This window comes from Caretta caretta, chromosome 14 (assembly GCF_965140235.1).
Source record: "Caretta caretta isolate rCarCar2 chromosome 14, rCarCar1.hap1, whole genome shotgun sequence".
Classification (NCBI taxonomy): Eukaryota; Metazoa; Chordata; order Testudines; family Cheloniidae; genus Caretta; species Caretta caretta.
The window spans coordinates 16,130,616-16,155,563 of NC_134219.1; the positions used below are offsets into that span (position 1 = coordinate 16,130,616).

A 24,948-nucleotide genomic window follows, 5' to 3' on the forward strand; every position below is an offset into this window, starting at 1 on the left:
CATTTTCCTTTTTCTATGCATGCAACTGATTGTTCCTTCTTAAGTGGAGTACTTTGTATTTGTCCTTATTGAATTTCATTCTATTTACATCACACCATTTATCCAATTTGTCCAGATCATTTTGAATTTCAATCGTATCCTCCAAAGCACTTGCATTCCCTCCAAGCTTGGGAACATCTGCAAACTTTATAAGTGTACTCTCTATGTCATTATCCAAATCATTTAAGAAGACATTGAACAGAACCGGACCCCACTCAATATGCTCTTCCAGCTTGACTGTGAACCTCTGATAACTACTCTTTGGGAATGGTTTTCCAGCCAGTTATGCACCCACCTTATAGTAGCTCCATATAGGCTAGTTTTCCCTAGTTTGTTTATGAGAAAGTCATGAGAGACAGTATCAAAAGCCTTCCTAAAGTCAGGATAATACCACATCTACCACTTCCTCCTCAGTAACAAGGCTTGTTACCCTGTCAGTGGTTACCAAACAATAAAAGTCAACCGTTCTCTAGGAAAATAACTAAAATGTATAAGCGCAAAAAACAATTTAAATCAAGGTTTCCTGCTTGCTGATCTAAATCATGAATAAACTGGATGAAATTATTTTTTTTCCAATCAATGCACCTGGTTCTATGGGTATGCCTACACTGCAATGTAAGCCTGTGCTTTAGCCTGGGTTTAAGCCTAAGCCCCCCCTCCCCTTGCATCTACACTACAATCGTGCTAACCCAGGGCTCAGAACTAGGGTCCAAGGACCCTGCAGGGCTGGAGGGTGCGAGCTCGAGTTAAGCTGGGACCCAGGGTATGAGCCCTATTGCTTTGCAGCATAGACGCCACACTGCTTGACTCGGGTCCCGGGAGTCGGCTGGAAGTATCCCACAATTCCATGGAATAACTTCCTTAATCCTCTATCTCAACAATCTGGAATCCAGATTGAAAATGGAAGCCGTCCTGCTCTGTAAACAGCTCAGGTCAGCGTTAACCCAGTCTCTTCTGATCACCGATCTGCAAGCACACTATCAGTGAGCCTCCTGGGTTTGCAATGGAGAGAGAACCATCAAACCTTGTGCAAAGCCAGCTGCTTCCTGGCAATGTGCAGAGAGGGGAGTAAAGTTTTCCCACAGTGCGCTACCACCCCAGAGCTAGAGCAGCCACATTTCTGGGGGTGGGGGAGGCTAGGGATGCTGGGATATGGTTACTTTGACTCGGGTCTGCACACTGCAGTGTGGATGCCAGAGCTCTAGGTTCAAACCTGGGTTAGAAAAGTCTTAACGTAGGGTTAAAATACAATGTAAACACTCAAGCCCAGGGTTCCCTAACACAGGGCAGCTGACTCAATTCCACTAATCCTGGGCATTCAAGTTTGATTCCTGAACCTGGTCTCACTCTCCATATTGAACGTATGCAGTGTAGTTGTAGCCATGTTGGTCCCAGAATATCCAGACACACTATACAGGTCTGGAAATGCACTCTCCATTCTCTGATTCCCCAAAGGGGTTTAATACTCTTTAAGACTTAACGGATGTTCATTAAGCATGTTTAGAAGTATTTTCCAATTGATTGTTAGCCTATCAGTTCTTCCCACCTTCCCAGCGTGATGATGAAGGTAGTTCAACAAGGGGTAGTCACATACCAAACTCCCAAGTTCAAAGTTCTGTCATTTTTTTGTTTTTTAAAAAGTTCCTGAAGGATACATAAGCTACTGAAAGGAATTTGCTCAAATTTTTAAAGACAATTCCCCTGTACACTGAAAATTTCAACCAAAAAGCTGAATTTTTTTTAGAACATTTAGTGTGTGAAAACAAGGTTTGTTACAAAAATATTTCAACTTCCATAACTGAGAGTCTGATTAGTAACCATAGTAAAAACTTTGCACTTAGCTTTTGTCTATGTGGGGAAGCTCTTACAAAATAAGTTAAGGTGTGAACTGAAAGCACAACAGCTATTTCACTAACTCCCTGCGTGGATAATCCCTTAGATAAAAGACCACAAACTATTTCCCGAATGTTAGTGAAGCCTCATAATACCCCTGTTGAAGTATTATTCCCATTTGACAGATAGGGAAAATGAAGTAACAAGTGAAAAGTTGCCCAAAGTTATGTAGCAATTCAGTAACAGAGTCTTATGATACTAGCCCTTGTACATAACTTAGGTACATGACAAATGGAGGATACTCAAAAACAAACACTGAACTCTAGCCAGAAATCAGCTGAGCAATTACTGGACTTTGTTATATTTTGCCTCAAGTATAGTTACATATTATCTTTGATTACGGAGGTGGAGGGGGAGGGAGGAGGAGACGACTTTTGCTCAGCACAAATTTCAGCATCTGCTCCCATTTTGTCAGTTGTAAAGCAAGTGAAATCGTCCCCTTAATTTCTTCTGTATATTAACTTAATGCCAAAATCCTCCTGTATATTAGTAGAATATTAATGTTAAACAATTTAAATGCTAAGAGTATCTGGAAACTCAGTTACAGTTTCCACACAAATCCCTACTTCATATACACATAAATATAGTATTGTACTTTGTTACTGCATATGCTAAGTTTTCTGCATTAATTATGTGTGACATATGAAGAAGCTAAGGCTGTTGCTAGAACAACAACTTTGGACTTCCTGAATTTTGCAGTTAGAGACTGATCCGCAACCCATTTGAATTTATGGCCTACTGACTTCAATGGAATTTAGATCCGGTCCTACATTGTCATCCATAACACTGCAACAACATAGGACTGTTAGTGCAAACACCACCACCACTCTGAATTTCCTCATTAGGAGAATTATAATGTTTTGTACAATTCAGAAAATATACAAAGAGGGCTTCCTAACAAGAGAGAAGATAGGAACTAGTATGTACAAATATCTGAATTATATTCCATATATAAAATACCAAATACTCTTATTCATTTATGTTCGAGTAATTCACTGGACCCCAAATACATCTATAACTCCAAGTCTGTACATTAAAGATCAAATGTATCCTGTTACACATGTAGCTGAGAACACTCCTTCAATTACTGTAAAAATAGTTTTATCAGCTGTTCCCAATATACAGTATTTACACTGCAAAAAATCATGAAAATTTGTTACCAAAGGGCACAAGATCTACTTGCCTATTTTTTCCATCAGAATAATTGAGAAGTGATAGTATTTTACTTCTCCAAAAAAAAAAAAAGACAAGTGAATTAGAGTTTGCCATACAGTATCCGTAATTTTCTAATCAACAATGAAATTGAATATACATAAAAAAAGATGTTGAAAGAGCACTTCCAAAAGAATCACTTTCCAGAACAGCTATGTCAAGAGATTTAGAGTCCCCTGATGTATCTTGGGAACTACAACCATTTTTGATGGGACAGTGAATCTTAACGAATTTGGCCTATCTGTCCAATCCAGCATTTCCATGGATTTCAATAGGAGTTGGACTGAGCCTTTAGTGGGTACAATCAGATGCATACTTGTTTATTTAAATGATTACATCTCCAGGTACCCTCATGCCTTTGCACCTAGGTATCCAGCTTTGCAGTCACTATTTGAAGGAGTTAACTGAAAGTTAATTGATTTCTCAACTAAATTTCTTAAACTGTGTCAAAGGTGCTTAACCATATTCAGGGCTAAGTTCATGGCAAGTTAGACTCTGTCTAATTCAGTTTTCAAAGACTTTTTCCCCCCAACTTTGGTTAATGCAAAAAATATAAGAGATCAGCTAAACGAAAGGTCAGACTAATTCTTTGGGCTAAAGGGAAACATTTCAAACCCAAAGGTTGTTTTGTCTGAAAATTGTCTTAGAACCTCTTCAACAATGACAATACAATAGCTCTATCCAGGGGTGAAAGTAACTGAGGACACTTACCAGTACGCAGCCGGGGCGGCTCTGGCCCCCGGAAGGAGCGGGGCTGGGGGGTCAGCATCCCCCAGCCAGCCCTTCCAGGCTGCCTGGCCCACGCTGCCCATGGCTCCCGTGTTGATTTATCGGGCCCAGGGCTCCGGACACCACTGCTGCAGTAGCAGCAGCGGTGTCTGGAGCCCTGGGCCCTTTTAAATCGCCAGTCCCAGGGCAGCTGCTCCCTTTGTTCCCCCCACCCACGTTGATGGCCGGGGGGGGGCAAAAGGGGCAGGGACGTTAAACTGCTGCAGGGTCCTTTGCTGCGGCAGTATCTTAACATTGCTGCGCCCCCCCGCATCGGCGGCCCCGCCAATGGTGGGGGGGGGGAAGGGGCAGCAACATTAAAGTGCTGCTGTGGCAGCACTTTAAGAACAGTCGTTTGCCGCAGCAGCACTTTGAGAATCCTTGCTGCTCCTTTCCCCGCCCCATCGGTGGCCCTGCTGGTATGGACCCTACCAGCAGGGCCGCCGACAGGGGAGGCAGGGACAATAAAGCGCTGCCATGGGTATGGGCCGGTGCGGGTTCTTACCGATACACAGTACCGGCCCATACTGGCTCACTTTCACCCCTGGCTCTATTTAAAGTGAAGTAATCAGCTTCATAGAAGTACATTAAAGACAGTGGTCTCATTTACCCCATTAATTAAAACAGTCAAAATAGTTAATTCCTTATGGTTAATTTAGAATGACTAAGAGCCACATTTTCAGCTTACGGGAAATTTTTACTATCTTTGGCACTACAGAAGATTTTATCATTGCTAGGTTTATAATAAAGCAGTCTGATGAAATGGACACTGTAGTCAATAGATTTGATCCCTAGAGAATTAGGGCTTGCGTCAAAGATCACTGAAGTCAAGACATGGGGGCTTTGGCTCAGGTTCTTAGTTTGCTTTACAAAACTGAAGGGAAAAAAAAAGGATCTGATTTCATTGATGATGCAGAAGAATTTTCTTCTACAATCTGCTTTGCATCAGAGTCAGGTACCTTTTAAACCAGTAGATTTCATCAGGATCTGCAATCCCATACTCTCTTAGCTTCATCACCATCAGGGCACTCTTCCCGATGGCCATCTCATAGCGCTTGCTGCGGGAGAGGAAATTCAAATCCTCATGCTGGAAGTCTGGATCATTCAGAACTAAGGCTTCTGAAGGCACAATGGAAGAACAGAAAAGGAATTAAGGGTCAAGAGAGCAAGACAGTCATCCCATGAGGAAGGGTAAAACTATAAGGATTGTTATGCCCAGCCCTGAAATACTAAAATCTGAAGCAAGTTCAGGTGCATTTGCTAGTCAAAATACTTCTTGCCGTGGATCATTTTCACATTAAATGTATGTTCAAGCACCTTTTAGTCGGTAATTCACTGGTATGGCACCACTGGGCACAAAGGTACTCATATGGTTCCCGTTATTATAGTACTGAGTGCCTTCCAATCTTTAGTGTATCTAGCCTTGTAACACCCCTGTTAGGTAGAGACGTGCTACATTAGCCACATTTTACAAGTGGGGAACTGAGGCACAGAGAGGCTAAATATCTTGCTCAAGCTCACGCATGAAGTCTGTGGCAGAACAAGGAAACAAACCCATGCCTAAGCTAGTGCCCTAACCACTGGACTATCCTTTCCCACAGTCCCATATGGGGCCCCTAGGTATAAGGCGGGGGACGGGAAGCAATATCAAGCACATACTTATGAGAGCCCTCCCTTATCTAGGGACAGAAGCTGGAGAATTTCCCCATATGTGGTGTCCAACTTACCCGGCGGGGAGAAGGGCAATACTACCGACCCGCCAGTTGAGCTCCCCGGGATAGCACACACACAGGAAAGGGAGCTGCCCAGGATCCAGCGGGGGTCTCAGAGTGGGCACAGGGGAAGCAGCCCAACGTGAGGAGGGGGGTCCCCTCAGAGCCCGTGGGCGAGGGGCTCCGTCCCGTGAGGAGGAGGAGGGGGGGTCCCCTCAGAGCCCGTGGGCGAGGGGCTCCGTCCCGTGAGGAGGAGGAGGGGGGGTCCCCTCAGAGCCCGTGGGCGAGGGGCTCCGTCCCGTGAGGAGGAGGAGGGGGGGTCCCCTCAGAGCCCGTGGGCGAGGGGCTCCGTCCCGTGAGGAGGAGGAGGGGGGGGTCCCCTCAGAGCCCGTGGGCGAGGGGCTCCGTCCCGTGAGGAGGAGGAGGGGGGGTCCCCTCAGAGCCCGTGGGCGAGGGGCTCCGTCCCGTGAGGAGGAGGAGGGGGGGGGGGTCCCCTCAGAGCCCGTGGGCGAGGGGCTCCGTCCCGTGAGGAGGAGGAGGGGGGGTCCCCTCAGAGCCCGTGGCAGGCTCAGGCTCTCACCGATCTCCCTGCGGCGCCGGGTCCGCTCGGCGCCCCCATCCAGAATGTGGGTGAGGAGCTCGGGGTTGAAGGAGGCCGAGTCTCGCTCCTTGCGTAGATCCTTGTTCATGGCGATGGCGGCGGCGGCGACTCCCCGACCCTCCCTCCCCGGTCTCGCACAGCCTGACTGAGCAGCAGAGCCGACAACTGCCGGGCAGCAGCGAGCCGCGCTCCCGGCCCCGCCCACTAGCGTGCGACATGGGAGGGCGGCGACCCGAAGAGAAAGCGATTGGCGCGCGGCTCCGTCACTCACCCCAGACAAGCCACTTCCCCCTCCGCCCTGCGTCAGGCGCGCGCATGCGCATGGGTCTGAGTTGGGGCTCGGTGGCTGCGTTGCAGCCCAGCGCTTTGCAGGGGGCGGGGCCGGGGTTCATTCCCTGGCGCCGCCACCGTCAGTGGTGTGATCTGCCCCAGCGGTTCCTGCCCCCGAGCGCGAGCTGCAAAGGTGGAGTGGGCGCTGGCCAAGTAGCCAGTCAGGCGGTGCTAAATGTGTAAACCCCCGCCCTGGGTTTGCTGTGTGGGTTATGAAAGTAAAAAACATTGCTTGAGCTGCGGCACCTCTTTCATTACAAATTAAGGACTGGAACTGGGGGCCCAGGGCCTAGGAGGTGACAACCCTTGAGGGGAACACTACAGATCCGGGAAAGGTTGAGGCGGGGAGCCGCTGTGCTCAGGAGGGGGAAGATCAACAGGTTAAGAGGCTGTGTCTTAAAACACAAGGGGAAAAAAACAGACCCTAAATCTGATCATCTACATTGTGAAGGAACTAGCTGCCATGGCAGGAATGGATAGCATTGACAAATAGACACAAGTGACATACAGAGCTACAGCCTGATCAGATTGCTGGATATACCTCCAAAAGGCCCCTGAGGTTCTTGTGTTTTTGAACTTTGGTATCAGTTGCATAATGTGTCATGCAACTTTTTGTTGTTGTTGAAATCACAATCAGTCCCACACTGCATATAAAAGGGGTGGAACTAAATGCAGTGCAACAAGTAACTATTTCAGGGCTCTGTGATGCAGTTTGTGCAGTCAGGTTAATTAATGGCAAAGAACAGGGACAATTTAGCAGGGCATTAGCTGTGCAATGACAGCAGGATACTACTGGAGATCCCATGCACACCTTGAGAGGCACAGCAGTAAATCAAAACAGAAACATAAACTTGCAGGGCTTTATTGCACCACAGCTATAGCATTCTATTATTAATTGCACATTTGTTATTTAAGATATTGCAAATAGGTCTGGGCGCTATTATGCTAGGCACTGCAATGCAGTTACAAAACCAAATAAACTAATTTGATCGAAAGCATTCTTAAGCTGATTTAAGAGTGTTCACACCAAAAACTGCATCGATTTAACTAAAGCAATTTTCAAACTAAATTAGATAAATGGGCATTCAAACTGACCATAAATTAGTCCACTGCCAATAGCATCACAGCTGGAAATATAATCCAGGTGGTGTTCCCAGTCCCCTGCCCTATCCACCAAACTGGTATCTCTCCACGAAGATTATTTCACAATTTAATTTTAAAATCAACACAAATAAAATATATCTGGTGAAACGGACGAAGTGCAGCCCATTAGCTTCATAACATCGTATAGGTACTAAACATAAATTACTAGCCTAGATTTCTCCATTTTAGATGCATATCTAGTCTCCTACCTTCAGGAACTGTGATTGCCCCCTGTCTTATGCACCTGTGTAATAAAATTTTCAGAAATATGTGGGTCGGAGCCAGTAACTGTTAAAACCTTGGGTTGCAACACATCATTGGCACAAAGCAGAGGGAGTAATTAAGGGAGACAGACAGTCTTTAAATAGCTACGAGAACCCGCTCCTACACACATTCACTGGCATAAGCTCCTCTGCAGGGCTTTGCAGCTGCCACCAGCAAGGGAAGACTGGGCTAAGCGCTTTCTTCTAATCATGTGGCCAGGCGCCTGACCACGTGGGAAGCCAAGGGGAGGAGATTTAGTGCAGAGCTCTCCCTAGCTTCCAAGTTCCTGGTGTCTGTGTGTAAGCAAACGTCCCAGGGAGAGAGGTAAGGGACAGTTAGGGTGACCAGATCGCAAAGAGTGAAATATCAGGACACATTGGGTGAGTGGGGAGGGGAAGGGGGAGTGGGGGGAAGAGGAAGAGACAGACACAGGTGCACAGCCCCGACCGGAGCCAGAGGCACACTGGTCCGCCTGGCCCTGTGCTACCAACGTGCCCCTTCCTGTTGGAAGTGGGCCCATGCTGTGCCACACAGCTCCCCTGCCCAGCGCCCCCTGGATCCACTATGCCCAGAGCCCCCCTACAACCCTTCCACCACAAATTCAGAGTGCTGTGCACACACACACACCCTGCCCAGCGCCCCCTGCCCACAGCCCCACCACAGCTGCCCAGCACCCCACACAGAACCCCCCCACTTGCTAGTTTCCCAATACACACAGATTTCCCCTTCTGCCCTCCCAGTGCCCTTCCCCACAGCCCCACCACCACAACTAAACAATGCCCCACACAGACCCCCAGTGCCCTGACACACACAAACCTCCCCCACTGCCCAGCACCCCCCACACACCTCCCTGACACTCACCATTACACCCTGCCACCTTCCCTGGCCGTACTCACCAGCCCTGTTGGGAGGTCTCTGGATCCTAGGGTCAGAGCGGCGAAGGGAGTCTCCAGACTCTCCACGTGCTGCGCCCGCCACAAGCGCGAGCTCCGGGAAAAGCACCAATGGAAGCTGCTGGAGCCGCGGAGCGGGGCTTGCAGGTGCCAGCAGCATGCAGGACCCCCCCCCCCCCAAAAAAAAGCCAGAGGGACCTGCCAGGGGGCGAGGAGGGGAGTCCCAGTGGTGCTTACCTGGGATGGCTTCAGTCCCGGGAAGCATCTGGCAGGCAGGTCCCTCTGGCTCCGAGGGTCACGGGTCGGGGGGGTTCTCTGCCTGCTGCCACTGCCTGCAAGCCCCACCCCTGCAGCACGCAGCAGAGACCCCCTCGCCACCTCTGTGCCTGGGCTGCACTGCAGGCTCCTGCCAGCGGGCGGGTGCCAGGAGCTGCCCCAGGAAGAAGCGGTGAGCAGCGCTGGTGGCAGCCTGCGATTCTTCTCCACCAGACGGTCCCGATATCGGGACAAAGTGTGTCCCGTCCGACGTAAGGTCGGGACGCGGGACAAGTCCCCTAAAATCAGGACTGTCCCGATAATATTGGGACGTCTGGTCACCCGAGGGACAGTGCATTGTATGACCTCTCCCCCAAGGGTCCCAAGAGAATGAAGGACGGTCAAAAAACCCACAGAGCAAGCCCCAAAGACCCCGAAAGAGAAATCGGAGGCAAAAAGGTGGGGGATAGGGTGCCCCATACCCCAGCTGTGAGCTAAGGGGAACCCTGTGGAAGGAAACAGACACGTGACACAAAATGTGAGAGAAGCAGCCCTGCCAGGTTGCGTGGTGAGTTAAGCTCCCCTTAGCATAAGTGACTGAGCCCCAGGAGGTAAATGGCTAATGCTCTATAGCCCTGAGCATGAGGTGGTCACCAGGTTTTGGGGAGGAGAGACACTGTTCCTGTAGTGTCTGAGCACAAACCCCTTGATCCCACTATACACCCTCTCCTGAACTCTTTCCAGCTGTCCTTTCCCTCACTGACTTCCCCCATACCCTCCAGTTCCCCCCTTCACATTCTCCTCCTTCCATCTCTCACTCTTTGCTTCCCTCCTCCCCCAGTCAATTGCTGCTGCTTAGGGCTGCCAACTTTCTAATTGCACAAAACTGAACACCCTGGCCCCACACCTGCCCAGTCCCTTCTGTAAGGCCCTGCCCGCCCCACTCACTTCAGCCCTCCTCCCTCATTTTCACTGGGCTGGGGCAGGGCATTGGAGTGTGGGAGGGGGTGAGGGCTCCAGCTGAGGGTGCAGGCTCCAGGGTGGGGCCAGAAATGAGGTGTTCAGGGTGCAGGAGGGGGCTCTGGGCTGGGGCAGGGATGTGGGAGGGGGTGAGGGGTTTGGGGTGGAGAAGGGGGCTCCGGGCTGGGGCAGGGATACAGGAGGGGGTGAGGGCTCCATCTGGGGGTGTGGGCTCTGTGGTTGGGCTGGGGATGAGGGGTTTGGAGTTCAGGAGGGGGCTTAGGGCTGGGGTAGGGGGTTGGGGTGTGGGCTCTGGGAGGGAGTTTGAGTGCAAGGGGGGGTTCTGACCTTGGGCAGGGGATCGGGGTGATGGAAGGGGATCGGGAAAGGGATTGGGGCCCAGTCTCTGGCCAGTGCTTACCTCAGGTGGCTCCCGGTCGGCGGCACAGCGGGGCTAAGGCAGGCTCCCGGCCTGCCCTGGCTCCGTACTGCTCCAGGAAGGGCTGGCGTGTCCTGCCCCTAGGCAGAGGAGCCAAGCGGTTCTGCACGGTGCCTGCAGGTGCAGCCACCCCCTCCACAGCTCCCATTGGTCGCAGTTCCCGGCCAATGGGAGCTGTGGAGCCGGTGCTGGGGGCGGTGGCAGCATGCCTGATCACCCCTGTGTGTAGGGCCCAGATATGCCGGCTGCTTCTGGGAGAGCGTGGAGCCAGGGGAGGCAGGGAGCCTGCCTTAGCCCTGCTGCGCCGCCGACTGGACTTTTAATGGCCCGGTCGGTGGTGCTGACCAGAGCTGCCAGGGTCCCTTTTTGACTGGACGTTCCGGTTGAAAACCGTATGCCTGGCAACCCTAATGCTGCTTCCCGCTCTCCAAATCAGTTTGTGCCTCTCTGCCAAAATTAGTTAGTGCTGCCCTGTAGCCTTTTCAATGGACCCAGCTGCCGCAATCTTTGTCTCCTCACCAAGGCCTAGAGGGGCTGCGTGGGATGCAGAGACCTTATGTACCCTTCAGGCCTGGGGAGAAGAAGCTGATCGGGAATGGGGTGGGGTGATGGAATCTTTGCTCCCTTTTTCTCCTGGCTATGAGGAGCTTCACTCCTGCTTCCCACTGTCTCCTGGGGAAGGAGCTCCTGTGCACAACAGGCTGGCGTACTGCGGGGGCCCTGCCAGCAGGAGGTGTGGGTGTGCAAAGTGTGGCATGGGGGAAACTTTGGACAGGGGTATGTTTTAGTCTCTAAGCAAGAGGTGGTGACTCAGGGTGTTGGGGGAGGTCCTGTGAGCTACTTCGAGAGCATCACTGATTTATTTTGACAGCGGGCTTCTGGTTCTCCACTTGGCTGATGATGACACCCTTAAATGGCTGGCACATTGCACATACGCCACTGAGGGCATCAGGAAGTGTAGTTTGAAAGGAGAAATTACTACTCCATGTGCTCGGCTCCTGGGATCTAGTGAAGCCAACTAGTGAGCTTCCATTGATTTTGGACTAGGCCTGTAGGGAGAGATCTTTTCGTATGAAGCCCTTAAAATGGAGTTAAGGAGCCTAACTCCCATATACATATACTGAAGCAGCAGGAGGTTGCTGATCTCACAAGTGTTCCAGCAGTTCTTGCCACTTTTTGACAGAGTCTGTCACAGGAGGAAAGAAGGTTGTATGGCTGCAAAACAAGACCGAGAGTTCAGACTCCTGTGTTCGGTTTCTAGGATAAAAATACCTACCACTTATTTACTGTATAAACATGGGCAGGTCCTTTAACCTCAATTTCCCCATGTGTAAATGAGAGAGGTAAATATTTTTGTCCCTTGAGTGGTGTTGGGAGACTCTTAATTAATGTTTGCAAAAGACTTTGAGATCCCTTTATGGAAGGCAACATTAGTGTAAAGTATTATTATAGCTGAGGTGATACAGACTCCACCCAGGAAGGTGGCTTTACAATGATTCCTGAAACTTTATTTCCTATAGTAAACCCTAAATAGCCTGATCCAAACATGCCAGAGGTGAGAATAGTAAGGTGCGATTTTCCTGTCTGCTACTTCTGAATCAAGTTTTCTGTAACATGACAGTGAGGGCTACTAAATAATTTCTCAAGGGAAGTGCATGAAGCCCATTTGATTCAATACAGAGGTAAATGTACAACAGGGAACAATCTTGACCAGGACTCCTTCATTTGTAGAACCTATAGGTCAAATTCAGACTGGGTGTAGGTAGGTCTAACTCCATTTATTTTCTGTTTACTATTAAGTTAGAAAATTAGTCAGTATAGCCCTTCAGATTTCAGAATCAAGTTACACAGCCGCAGTAGAAAACATTACTAATCACTAATTTGGAAAGGTGACTTTGTTTAGATTTTTGACAGAGTCTCTCAGGATAGGGCCTTACTCATGCCATTTGGTTATCAACTCTAGTGCTGCTAACTCAGAGGAAAAACCATCCACCGCTAGATCACAAAACAAATTTGGTAAGTTACTTACATGCCAAATCACCAAGGTCTTCTTCCCAATAGATCTACATTAGGCAACCCTTTTAGCCTATTTCCCAATGAATTATTTTCGTTGAAGGATGTGACTAACCCTTCTAACGACCTAAGATAATTGACTATGTTTGAGACAGACTGAGTGCAGTTCAGAAAGCTTGCACACTGTGTCTTATGTCTGTATACACCTAGAACTTGAAAGGCTGGGTGAAACCATTAACTGTGGTAGATATATGCACCGTGTTCTATAATCCCAGTTAACAAAAGTAACTTGTTCCGTTTTAAAACTATTCTGCAGCAATCTTGATTGGAACCTGTTACAAAAAAAGACACCCACACGTCTGTGATGGTCTTTAAAACACATACACAAGCACGTATGCTTTCTTACTAATAGGTACTTAGCTTCAGGATGTGGTCAACCGACTGATTTGGGTCATCACCCAAGAAAAAGTCTGTGTGTTACTTGTCAGAGTTCAGGGTAGATGCACATGTTTTCACTCACTCTCAGGCTTTCAGCTCCCCTGGCAATCACCTCCGATGGGTGGAAACCCACGTTTCACTGCCTTCTGATCAGGGTACGTCCAAGCTGAACTGTACCCTGCCTTCACAGTGTTATTCCCAGAAAAGCCAGTCTGCTTAAACAGGCCTGCTTGGTTTCTCTTCAAAGATGTTTAACAGGTGTAATGGCTACAGTTATAAGATGCCACACAAGATTTCCTATGCAAGCTTACTTTATTCTTAAGGTAAAAAGCACTACAGAGGAAACATTAAAACCAATAAAAGAACCTACACACATGCTAATGAGCTTACTAGAGATCACCCCCCCGCTGTCTCCAACAAGTGACTAGTGACAACCGGCAAACAAGTCGTTCAGACTCCAATGGGGTCTCTTGTTGTCAAGTTCCTAACAGCCTCAGCTCAGAACTGGCACACTCATGACATGTTTTGTATAGCTCAGGGGTCTTTGATCTCAGGAGCTGGTAAAATAGCAGACCATTAGCTTCTCTCCCCAGGTCATAGCTTCAGAAGAATGGATTTGAAGTGGGTCACTTGCATGCCCCTCACTGCCCAGGTATTTCCTAGGAAATCCTCTTTCTACGCACTGTCCCAAAAAGTCCTTTGACATTCCTAACATTTACATTAGTCAAGTCCCCAGAAAAGATACATACAATCCTACAACACCACAATTGCATTTTAAATAATACAATAGAACCAAAAGATATTCAACCTAATTCAATAAGGCTTAATTTAATTCAGTAAAGTTTAGCTTAATTCCATAAGGTTTGTCCAGGATATAGTCAGTCTGTCACATTACTTATCACCAGATCTTATCACACACACTCACCCAATATGGCTGGAAATGCCTGGAAAATAGAAAGACAGTTAGAAGTGCCTATCTGAGATAAGTACTTGATGTCAGAGAGCTTCCACATGGCTGGCCCAGGACCTCAGTCTTCTCCCTTCTCAGTGTCCTCAGCTTTCGGGAAGCTATGTGTTGAAGGAGACAGGCCTATTTTTGCTGTGTGGTCCACCTTGGTTCCTCTTGGAAGTATTGCCATGGACTAATCATTTGGTGACCCATCCTTCTGAAGTTTTGAAATATTAGCTCAAAGTGAGTCACGCTCTCTCACAACCCAGTCAGGGAACAAAATATGAGCTTTTGTGTTCTTGCAGCTGGAACTGGAATTTTTCCAGTCCCTTTGTGCAACGCATCTTGTCAGACCAGCTTGTGTAAGACAAGGTAACCAGAACTATTGGTCCAGCCACCTTGGGACATACCTTGAACACTCTCTTTAAGTTGCTTTCCATCTGGGGTGCATACTTTTGGCCAGTTTTGCAGTTATGCTTGCTCAAGTTGCAGTTTCTCCATCAACACTCTGCTAGCTGCTGAAAAGTCCAGTTTAAAGTTCAGATAATTTGTACAAAGACCTTCCATATTCTTTGATGCTCTTGAAGGTTGTTTTAGCAGTCCATTACGCAGTGCAAAGTCACTTCAAGAACTGTGGTTCTCCAGCAGGCCAGAACAGCGTATCCATCTTCCATTTCTGTTCTCCTTGTTTTAACGACAGTGGTTGGACCTCAGCATGTATGGCTGAGCGGAGTCTGTGCATTATTAACCAAACAGTTACATTTTGGATTATTCCACTGGGTGATCAACCGTCCTTATAATTATAAACACACTGTTTGACTCGTTTCTTTTTATTTACTGCCTTTTTTTTTTAGCACAGGTGTATTTCACAACTTGATAGCATAAGCATGCTTATTTAGCCTTACTGCTTCACTTTATTACTTTAACTAAAGGTATGTCTACACTACGGAATAAGGTCGAATTTATAGAAGTCGATTTTTTAGAAATCGGTTTTATATATTCGCGTGTGTGTGTCCCCACAGAAAATGCTCTAAGTGCATTAAGTGCATTAACTCGGCGGAGCGCTTCCACAGTACCGAGGCTAGAGTTGACTTCCGGAGCGTTGCACTGTGGGTAGCTATCCCACAGTTCCCGCAGTCTCCGCTGCCCATTGGAATTCTGGGTTGAGATCCCAATGCCTGATGGGGCTAAAACATTGTCGCGGGTGGTTCTGGGTACATATCGTCAGGCCCCCGTTCCCTCCCTCCCTCCGTGAAAGCAAGGGCAGACAATCATTTCGCGCCTTTTTTCCTGAGTTACCTGTGCAGACGCCATACCACGGCAAGCATGGAGCCCGCTCAGGTAACCGTCACCCTATGTCTCCTAGGTGCTGGCAGACGCGGTACGGCATTGCTACACAGTAGCAGCAACCCCTTGCCTTGTGGCAGCAGACGGTACAGTACGACTGGTAGCCGTCATCGTCATGTCCGAGGTGCTCTTGGCCACGTCGGCTGGGAGCGCCTGGGCAGACATGGGTGCAGGGACTAAATTTGGAGTGACTTGACCAGGTCATTCTCTTTAGTCCTGCCTGCAGTCAGTCCTATTGAACCGTCTTATGGTGAGCGGGCAGGCGATACGGACTGCTAGCAGTCGTACTGTACCATCTTCTGCTGAGCAGCCATGAGATGTGGATGGCATGCAGTCCTTCTGCACCGTCTGCTGCCAGCCAAAGATGTAAAAGATAGATGGAGTGGATCAAAACAAGAAATAGACCAGATTTGTTTTGTACTCATTTGCTTCCCCCCCTCCCCTGTCTAGGGGATTCATTCTTCTAGATCACACTGCAGTCACTCACAGAGAAGGTGCAGCGAGGTAAATCTAGCCATGTATCAATCAGAGGCCAGGCTAACCTTCTTGTTCCAATAAGGACAATAACTTAGGTGCACCATTTCTTATTGGAACCCTCCGTGAAGTCCTGCCTGAAATACTCCTAGATGTAAAGCCACCCCCTTTGTTGATTTTAGCTCCCTGAAGCCAACCCTGTAAGCGCCCCTCCCGGCGTCAGAGCAACGGCAAACAATCGGGCATCTGAGAGTGCTGTCCAGAGCAGTCACAATGGAGCACTCTGATGGGGCTAAAACATTGTCGTGGGTGGTTCTGGGTACGTATCGTCAGGCCCCCGTTCCCTCCCTCCCTCCGTGAAAGCAAGGGCAGACAATCATTTCGCGCCTTTTTTCCTGAGTTACCTGTGCAGACGCCATACCACGGCAAGCATGGAGCCCGCTCAGGTAACTGTCACCCTATGTCTCCTGGGTGCTGGCAGATGCGGTACAGCTTTGCTGCACAGTAGCAGCAACCCATTGCCTTCTGGCAGCAGACGGTGCAATACGATTGGTAGTCGTCCTCGTCGTGTCCGAGGTGCTCCTGGCCACGTCGGCTGGGAGCGCCTGGGCAGACATGGGCGCAGGGACTAAATTTGGAGTGACTTGACCAGGTCATTCTCTTTAGTCCTGCAGTCAGTCCTATTGAACCGTCTTATGGTGAGCGGGCAGGCGATACGGACTGCTAGCAGTCGTACTGTACCATCTTCTGCCAGGCAGGCAAGAGATGAGGATTGCTAGCAGTCGTATTGTACCATCTTCTGCCAGGCAGGCAAGAGATGGGGATGGCTAGCAGTCGTACTGTACCATCTTCTGCCGAGCAGCCATGAGATGTGGATGGCATGCAGTCCTTCTGCACCGTCTGCTGCCAGCCAAAGATGTAAAAGATAGATGGAGTGGGTCAAAACAAGAAATAGACCAGATTTGTTTTGTACTCATTTGCCTCCTCCCCTGTCTAGGGGACTCATTCCTCTAGGTCACACTGCAGTCACTCACAGAGAAGGTGCAGCGAGGTAAATCTAGCCATGTATCAATCAGAGGCCAGGCTAACCTCCTTGTTCCAATAAGAACGATAACTTAGGTGCACCATTTCTTATTGGAACCCTCCGTGAAGTCCTGCCTGAAATACTCCTTGATGTACAGGCACCCCCTTTGTTGATTTTAGCTCCCTGAAGCCAATCCTGTAAGCCGTGTCGTCAGTCGCCCCTCCCTCCATCAGAGCAACGGCAGACAATCGTTCCGCGCCTTTTTTCTGTGCGGACGCCATACCAAGGCAAGCATGGAGGCCGCTCAGCTCACTTTGGCAATTAGGAGCACATTAAACACCACACGCATTATCCAGCAGTATATGGAGCACCAGAACCTGGCAAAGCGATACCGGGCGAGGAGGCGACGTCAGCGCGGTCACGTGAGTGATCAGGACATGGACACAGATTTCTCTGAAAGCATGGGCCCTGCCAATGCATGCATCATGGTGCTAATGGGGCAGGTTCCTGCTGTGGAACACCGATTCTGGGCTCGGGAAACAAGCACAGACTGGTGGGACCGCATAGTGTTGCAGGTCTGGGACAATTCCCAGTGGCTGCGAAACTTTCGCATGCGTAAGGGCACTTTCATGGAACTTTGTGACTTGCTTTCCCCTGCCCTGAGGTGCATGAATACCAAGATGAGAGCAGCCCTCACAGTTGAGAAGCGAGTGGCGATAGCCCTGTGGAAGCTTGCAACGCCAGACAGCTACCGGTCAGTTGGGAATCAATTTGGAGTGGGCAAATCTACTGTGGGGGCTGCTGTGATGCAAGTAGCCCACGCAATCAAAGATCTGCTGATATCAAGGGTAGTGACCCTGGGAAATGTGCAGGTCATAGTGGATGGCTTTGCTGCAATGGGATTCCCTAACTGTGGTGGGGCTATAGACGGAACCCATATCCCTATCTTGGCACCGGAGCACCAAGCCGCCGAGTACATAAACCGCAAGGGGTACTTTTCAATAGTGCTGCAAGCTCTGGTGGATCACAAGGGACGTTTCACCAACATTAACGTGGGATGGCCGGGAAAGGTGCATGATGCTCGCATCTTCAGGAACTCTGGTCTGTTTCAAAAGCTGCAGGAAGGGACTTTATTCCCAGACCAGAAAATAACTGTTGGGATGCCTATATGTATCCTTGGGGACCCAGCCTACCCCTTAATGCCATGGCTCATGAAGCCGTACACAGGCAGCCTGGACAGTAGTCAGGACCTGTTCAACTACAGGCTGAGCAAGTGCAGAATGGTGGTAGAATGTGCATTTGGACGTTTAAAGGCGCGCTGGCGCAGTTTACTGACTCGCTTAGACCTCAGCGAAACCAATATTCCCACTGTTATTACTGCTTGCTGTGTGCTCCACAATATCTGTGAGAGTAAGGGGGAGATGTTTATGGCGGGGTGGGAGGTTGAGGCAAATCGCCTGGCTGCTGGTTATGCGCAGCCAGACACCAGGGTGGTTAGAAGAGCACAGGAGGGCGCGGTACGCATCAGAGAAGCTTTGAAAACCAGTTTCATGACTGGCCAGGCTATGGTGTGAAAGTTCTGTTTGTTTCTCCTTGATGAAACCCCCCGCCCCTTGGTTCACTCTACTTCCCTGTAAGCTAACCACCTGCCCCTCCTCCCTTCAATCACCGCTTGCAGAGGCAATAAAGTCATTGTTGCTTCACATTCATGCATTCTTTATTCATTCATCACACAAATAGGGGGATGACTACCAAGGTAGCCCAGGAGGGGTGGTGGAGGAGGGAAGGAAAATGCCACACAGCACTTTAAGCACAGCACTTTAAAAGTTTACAACTTTAAAATTTATTGAATGACAGCCTTCTTTTTTTTGGGCAATCCTCTGTGGTGGAGTGGCTGGTTGGCCGGAAGCCCCCCCACCGCGTTCTTGGGCGTCTGGGTGTGGAGGCTATGGAACTTGGGGAGGAGGGCGGTTGGTTACAGAGGGGCAGCAGTGGCAGTCTGTGCTCGAGCTGCCTTTGCTGCAGCTCAACCATACACTGGAGCATACTGGTTTGGTCCTGCAGCAGCCTCAGCATTGAATCCTGCCTCCTCTCATCACGCTGCCGCCACCTTTGAGCTTCAGCCCTGTCTTCAGCCCGCCACTTACTCTCTTCAGCCCGCCACCTCTCCTCCCGGTCATTTTGTGCTTTCCTGCACTCTGACATTATTTGCCTCCACGCATTCGTCTGTGCTCTGTCAGTGTGGGAGGACAGCATGAGCTCGGAGAACATTTCATCGCGAGTGCGTTTTTTTTTCTTTCTAAGCTTCACTAGCCTCTGGGAAGGAGAAGATCCTGTGATCATTGAAACACATGCAGCTGGTGGAGAAAAAAAAAGGGACAGCGGTATTTAAAAAGACACATTTTATAAAACAGTGGCTACACTCTTTCAGGGTAAACCTTGCTGTTAACATTACATACATAGCACATGTGCTTTTGTTACAAGGTCGCATTTTGCCTCCTCCCACCGCGTGACTACCCCCACCGCGTGACTACCCCCTCAACCTTCCCCCCTCCCTGTGGCTAACAGCGGGGAGCATTTCTGTTTAGCCACAGGCAAACAGCCCAGCAGGAATGGGCTCCTCTGAGTGTCCCCTGAAGAAAAGCACTCTATTTCAACCAGGTGACCATGAATGATATCTCACTCTCCTGAGGATAACACAGAGAGATAAAGAACGGATGTTGTTTGAATGCCAGCAAACATACACTGCAATGCTTTGTTCTACAATGATTCCCGAGTACGTGTTACTGGCCTGGAGTGGTAAAGTGTCCTACCATGAAGGACGCAATAAGGCTGCCCTCCCCAGAAACCTTCTGCAAAGGCTTTAGGACTACATCTAGGAGAACCGCAAATGCCAGGGCAAAGTAATCCTTTCACATGCTTGCTTTTAAACCATGTATAGTATTTTAAAAGGTACACTCACCAGAGGTCCCTTCTCCGCCTGCTGGGTCCAGGAGGCAGCCTTGGGTGGGTTCGGGGGGTACTGGCTCCAGGTCTAGGGTGAGAAACAGTTCCTGGCTGTCGGGAAAACCGGTTTCTCCGCTTGCTTGCTGTGAGCTATCTACAAGCTCCTCCTCATCATCATCTTCTTCGTCCCCAAAACCTGCTTCCGTATTGCCTCCATCTCCATTGAAGGAGTCAAACAACACGGCGGGGGTAGTGGTGGCTGAACCCCCTAAAATGGCATGCAGCTCATCATAGAAGCGGCATGTTTGGGGCTCTGACCCAGAGCGGCTGTTCGCCTCTCTGGTTTTCTGGTAGGCTTGCCTCAGCTCCTTCAGTTTCACGCGGCACTGCTTCGGGTCCCTGTTATGGCCTCTGTCCTTCATGCCCTGGGAGATTTTCACAAAGGTTTTGGCATTTCGAAAACTGGAACGGAGTTCTGATAGCACGGATTCCTCTCCCCAAACAGCGATCAGATCCCGTACCTCCCGTTCGGTCCATGCTGGAGCTCTTTTGCGATTCTGGGACTCCATCATGGTCACCTGTGCTGATGAGCTCTGCATGGTCACCTGCAGCTTGCCACGCTGGCCAAACAGGAAATGAGATTCAAAAGTTCGCGGTTCTTTTCCTGTCTACCTGGCCAGTGCATCTGAGTTGAGAGTGCTGTCCAGAGCGGTCAGAATGGAGCACTCTGGGATAGCTCCCGGAGGCCAATACCATCAAATTGTGTCCACAGTACCCCAAATTCGAGCCGGCAACGTCAATTTAAGCGCTAATCCACTTGTCAGGGGTGGAGTAAGGAAATCGATTTTAAGAGCCCTTTAAGTCGAAATAAAGGGCTTCATTGTGTGGACGGGTGCAGGTTTACATCGATTTAACACTGCTAAATTCGACCTAAAGTCCTAGTGTAGACCAGGGCTCAAATAAACCAATAGGAATTCAACCTCTTTCTTTCCCATGAGACAGATCCTGTTCCTAAAGTTTACAGTATTTTGCCCAAAGCTGTATTACTTACAGTTGTCTTCCTTTGTACTCGAGGACTGCCTGTTATACCCATTTTAAATTAGAACCTTAGGATCCATCCGGTCCCCCATTTTACAGCTATACGTGGCACATCCTGTGCTATCAGGGTTTGATATTCTGCGATTGATTTTCAGTTCATTAGTTCACAGGGAAAAAGCGCAAGTCTCTTGAGCTTTGTGAAAGGCTGGAGCCACGCCGGGTTTCTGCAGACTATGGGGTAAATCTCGCTGTTAGACCTTGGGCTTTTCGTCTGTCAGCTCTCTGCTCTGTCTTTACTAAAAGGTTTTAATACTTGCCTGGGTATTAAATAGCAATAACTCAATTTTGGGGCCTTAGTTATTATGGAGGTTACAGTGTTGTGTACACACTCTAACACAATCACCTCTGTATAGGCTCTTCAGGACCCAAGGAATATTCAGAGAGGCAGTGTAATCTAGTGGTTTGATCTCAAGGCTGGGAGCAAGAAGCTCCCAAATCCTTTAATCCCAGCTTTTTTGCTCACCCACCTTGTGGCACATCTTATTCTCTCTGCGCTTCAATTTACCCCCATCTGTGAAATGGGGTAAGTCTGTTCCTGTCTCAGAGCTGTTGTGAGAATTAAAGTTTGTGTGGCACTTTAAAGATAGTACTTAGCGATTATTGTTAAATCTCTCAATCGAGAGAAAATCTATTTATACATAAGGCCTTAACGCATCCATTGGGTTTTTTGTAGGTACATTTTGTGGCCTATGAAGGTTGACTAACATCCCTTTAAATACCTGGCCAGAATTGTGTCGTCTTGTGGAACGTGCAAGATGCTGCCCAGTCCTGGTGTTTTTTATTTTCCTTGGGAGATTAACTCTGGATCAGTCGCAGATGGGGAGACACTGCGAACATTTGGCAGGTGAGAGCAGCTTTTTTCAGGCCAACACTACTTTCAACAGTGTCTCTATCACGTCTGTTTCTCCTTTTTTCTTCCTTGCAGCCTCCCAACTCACTTTTTAGGGTCCCTGATGCTGAGTTCACTGAATCGATTGTGTTTCAGGTTATACTGTTACGACGTGGTCCAGTCTGAAGCCATCCTGACAGCCCTGCGCAGCTCAGTCCAGCACCAGGTCTGTGTTTGCACCAAGTTTGTGGAACCATTCCAAGCCCAGCTTGGATCCCTGTATGTGGCTCTGGGAGAGACTGAGCAGAGGGATGGTAAGTGCCTCTTTGTTTTCTCCTTATGTGAAAGGAGGAGCTGTCTGTTTGTCTGTGGCGGGGTGGAGAAAGGAAAAAACCATGCACCGGTTAGGCCTCTGGCCTCCTTTGCTCTCCATCTCCACCCAAAGCAACTGTTGTATTAGGTGAAGAAAATCATTCAAACTCATTGTGAGACACAGCATGTTTTATGGTTAGAACAGATTCTATTCCCAACTCTGCCACTGACTTCCTGTGTGACCTTGGGCAAATCACGCCACCGCCCCATGCCTCGGTTTCCCCATGTAGAATATCCTTATCCACCTTCATAAAGTACTTTGAGATTGGCGTGTGAAAGATGCTATAGAAATGCCAAATATTATTACTTTTGTGGTTATGATAAAGGACATTTCCTCTCTATAAGATAGCCTTATCTCTGAACCCTGTGATTGCTGCTCTTTGATCGCGCTATGCAGTTAATCAGTTGGTTACAGGAAAACTGGTATACTCGGTGGAGGCTTGGGATGGCCAAGTGCAGCTCAGTGTGTTTGTGTTTCAAAGGCTTAGGAAGTGGCAACATTAGAAGACACATTTGATCTTGGAGTGATATCATTTCGCTCATTTAAAGCATAGGTGTTAAAATCAACGAGTGTATTTTAAAATGAATGTTTTAGCTGAAATGAATTGCGGTGAACTCATGTTATAGGGAGGAAGGTTGGTTTTAAAGTACAGGACTGAAAGTCAGGAGATCTGGGTTCTATTTCTGACTCTGTCATTGACTCATTATGTGACCTTGGGAAAGTCGTGCCCCGCCCCGTGCCTCAGTTTGCCCACCTGTAAAATGAGGAGGATAATTATTAGGCTAACAGTGTTGTTGTGAGGACTGATTAGCATATAAAGTGCTTGGAGATCCTCTGAGGAAAAGTGCCACAGAGACAAATTAATATTTTCTGTCCTCATCATTTGGGATTCACATAGCTCCACAAACAAGACCCGATGCTTGTGCATTGAGCAGCCAATACAGTGAGCAAGGTGCAGTTTCCACACAGCTAAAGCAGCAGGGATGTGTATCTGCACATGTACCCTAGGGAAATTAAGGATAATTCCACACCCCCCCCCATCTTTCTATCCCAACTCTAAATTTTCAATAATTTTCAATAAATTTTCAATAGCCTGTAATTGCCTTTCCTTGTCTGTATTTTGTATTTTGCAAACACATTTAACTCACTATATTGCAACATGCTGTTTACCTTGAGCCACAGCTTAGAAATCTTTGTGTCTCTTCTCCTTCCCTCAGAGCATCACAAATACATCCTCATTCCAAGGCATGGAATGTGAGGAGTTAAAGCAATCCGACAAGCTCGGTGATGAAGGGCACCATATATAATTTGCTCTGGTGCCCTGAGGATCATTTCATTTGCATTATAAGATGTAAAAAGCAAATCTTGGCTTGGCTTTACGACTGCCAAGTGAAGCTGAGCGGCTTTGTCCCAGGCAACACCTTGTAATCATAATGATCAATGATTGGAATTCTTAATTAGTTTGAGACTTGTTACAGACATGCTTTCTAACACCGTGCCCTTCTGGATTGCCTTCCAGCTGACTGTCTCCAAGCACAGGCTAAACATGAATGATTTCAGTCTCACAGCACCACAGGGAATTGTTCCCATTTTGCGGGTGAGGCAATGAAACAGGACTAAGACCAGAAAGTCACGCAGCTAGTCAGCGACAGGGCTAGTTTCAGAACGCAGGACTCCTGGCCTGCCACAGCTCCTGCTCTATGGAACAATCTCCCCCTAACTCTCTGCTTCAGTCGCTCTCCGCCTATTTTTGAAGTTCAGCTGAAGGCCTTATTCTCTCCTGCCTCTCTCTCAATTTCTCTTTCAAGTCATAGTATGGATCAGTGGGGGTTCAGTCTTTGCAAAAGATGCTACGTAACACTTCTCCTCTTGAGAAGCTGCATTTGTTATTTTATATTTGCAGGTGAGGGGCCTGTGCTGAAGGCTCGGGTGCTGACGTGCGTGGAAGGGATGAATCTGCCCTTGCTGGAGCAGGCAATACAGGAACAGCGGCGATATTTCCAAGAGAGACAGGGGCGGGTGGAGAGCAGTGCCTCCTAGCCTTGCTGGAGGAAGGTGTTGCTGGACTGAGTCCAGGTCTCAAATGCATCACCTGCCTTCCGTCCTTCTCTGCACCCCGCTGATCTTTTGCTGTTTAGGCACCATGAGCCCCAGTCCGGTTCCGAGGTTGCTGTCCCTTTCCACAGTGTTTCAGGTTTTGGATGTTCTCCGAACGTGCATTTGCCTTAGGTGTTTTCAGGGGCTCATTTTTATCACTCGTTTCTGTCCCGTCACATCGATGGGGATGAACTAAGAGCCTGTGAAAGTCGGGGATACCAGTGGTTTAAGCGGGTTTGCCCTCACACCTCTGTCAATAAGCCTTAGACCTAACCTGAAATACCCTCCACTATTCCAGTCCTGGGCCCCACGCAGCTCTGCCAGTGCCCCTCAGTCCTGACCCTTACAAACTCCCATGGTTCCAGTGCTTAAGCCTGTCTGGAAAAGAGGCTGGGAAGCACGCTGAATTGAATGCAACTTTAAGAAAATGTGCCCAGAGGACAAGACCAAATCCTCATCCCTCAAGAGCTGAGTCAGGATTTGAACCCAGGTTTCTAGAAACAAGAAAATGGCACACCCGTTTATTACACTAGTTGGTGCATCTTTGCAGTTAAAGTCAATATCGCAGACTGAGACGAGCATGGACAGTGTCTGTTGACGTCAGTAGGAGTTGGGTGCGTGCGTTTGAGGAAGGAATTTGACGCAATGAATTCTGAAATATAAAATCATGGTGCCCCGCAGATGGAAGTTAGTCATTTGTTTCCCTCTCCTGCTCTCATCCTGTAAGGGAAAGTCCAATCTTGGGGGTGCTTTCCTTTAAGCAAACCTAAATTGTCTCTCGTTTATTATTGTATTGCACATGTTCTTTGACTGAAGTGTTCATAAATAAAGGAGATGAAAAGAGCATGCAG

At 48.6% G+C, this 24,948-nt stretch overlaps 2 protein-coding genes across 4 annotated transcripts in view; one reads left to right on the forward strand and one right to left on the reverse strand.

Annotated features, from left to right (window-relative positions):
• Nucleotides 1–6,371, reverse strand: part of ACOX1 (acyl-CoA oxidase 1) — a 34,198-nt gene extending 27,827 nt beyond the window's left edge. Inside the window, exons 1-2 of one of the 2 annotated variants that reach the window (XM_048817525.2) lie at nucleotides 6,205–6,371; nucleotides 4,872–5,031 (exon numbers count right to left, since the gene is read on the reverse strand). In XM_048817525.2, coding sequence (XP_048673482.1) covers nucleotides 4,872–5,031; nucleotides 6,205–6,313 — 269 coding nt within the window. In that variant the 5' untranslated portion in view covers nucleotides 6,314–6,371. The remainder of the gene's footprint in view (nucleotides 1–4,871; nucleotides 5,032–6,204) is intronic. The other variant, XM_048817524.2, reaches the window with a different exon arrangement.
• Nucleotides 6,372–8,213: 1,842 nt separating this feature from the next.
• Nucleotides 8,214–24,941, forward strand: TEN1 (TEN1 subunit of CST complex). 2 transcript variants are annotated; one of them, XM_048819375.2, is made up of 4 exons: nucleotides 8,214–8,286; nucleotides 21,472–21,642; nucleotides 21,784–21,941; nucleotides 23,904–24,941. In XM_048819375.2, exons 2-4 carry the CDS (start codon nucleotides 21,554–21,556, stop codon nucleotides 24,038–24,040), a joined length of 384 nt encoding a protein of 127 aa, XP_048675332.1. In that variant the 5' UTR covers nucleotides 8,214–8,286; nucleotides 21,472–21,553; the 3' UTR covers nucleotides 24,041–24,941. The 2 variants fall into 2 exon arrangements, with proteins under 2 accessions (XP_048675332.1, XP_048675331.1); XM_048819374.2 differs by having other exon boundaries at nucleotides 8,255–8,342.
• The last annotated feature ends 7 nt before the right edge of the window (nucleotides 24,942–24,948 follow it).

Excerpts from the sequence above, each read along its gene's own strand:
- TEN1 (XM_048819375.2), top strand. The coding sequence starts at position 21,554 with ATGCTGCCCAGTCCTGGTGTTTTTTATTTTCCTTGGGAGATTAACTCT. Across the intron at positions 21,643-21,783 it reads ACACTGCGAACATTTGGCAG|GTTATACTGTTACGACGTGG; the intron begins GTGAGAGCAGCT and ends ATTGTGTTTCAG. Across the intron at positions 21,942-23,903 it reads AGAGACTGAGCAGAGGGATG|GTGAGGGGCCTGTGCTGAAG; the intron begins GTAAGTGCCTCT and ends TTATATTTGCAG.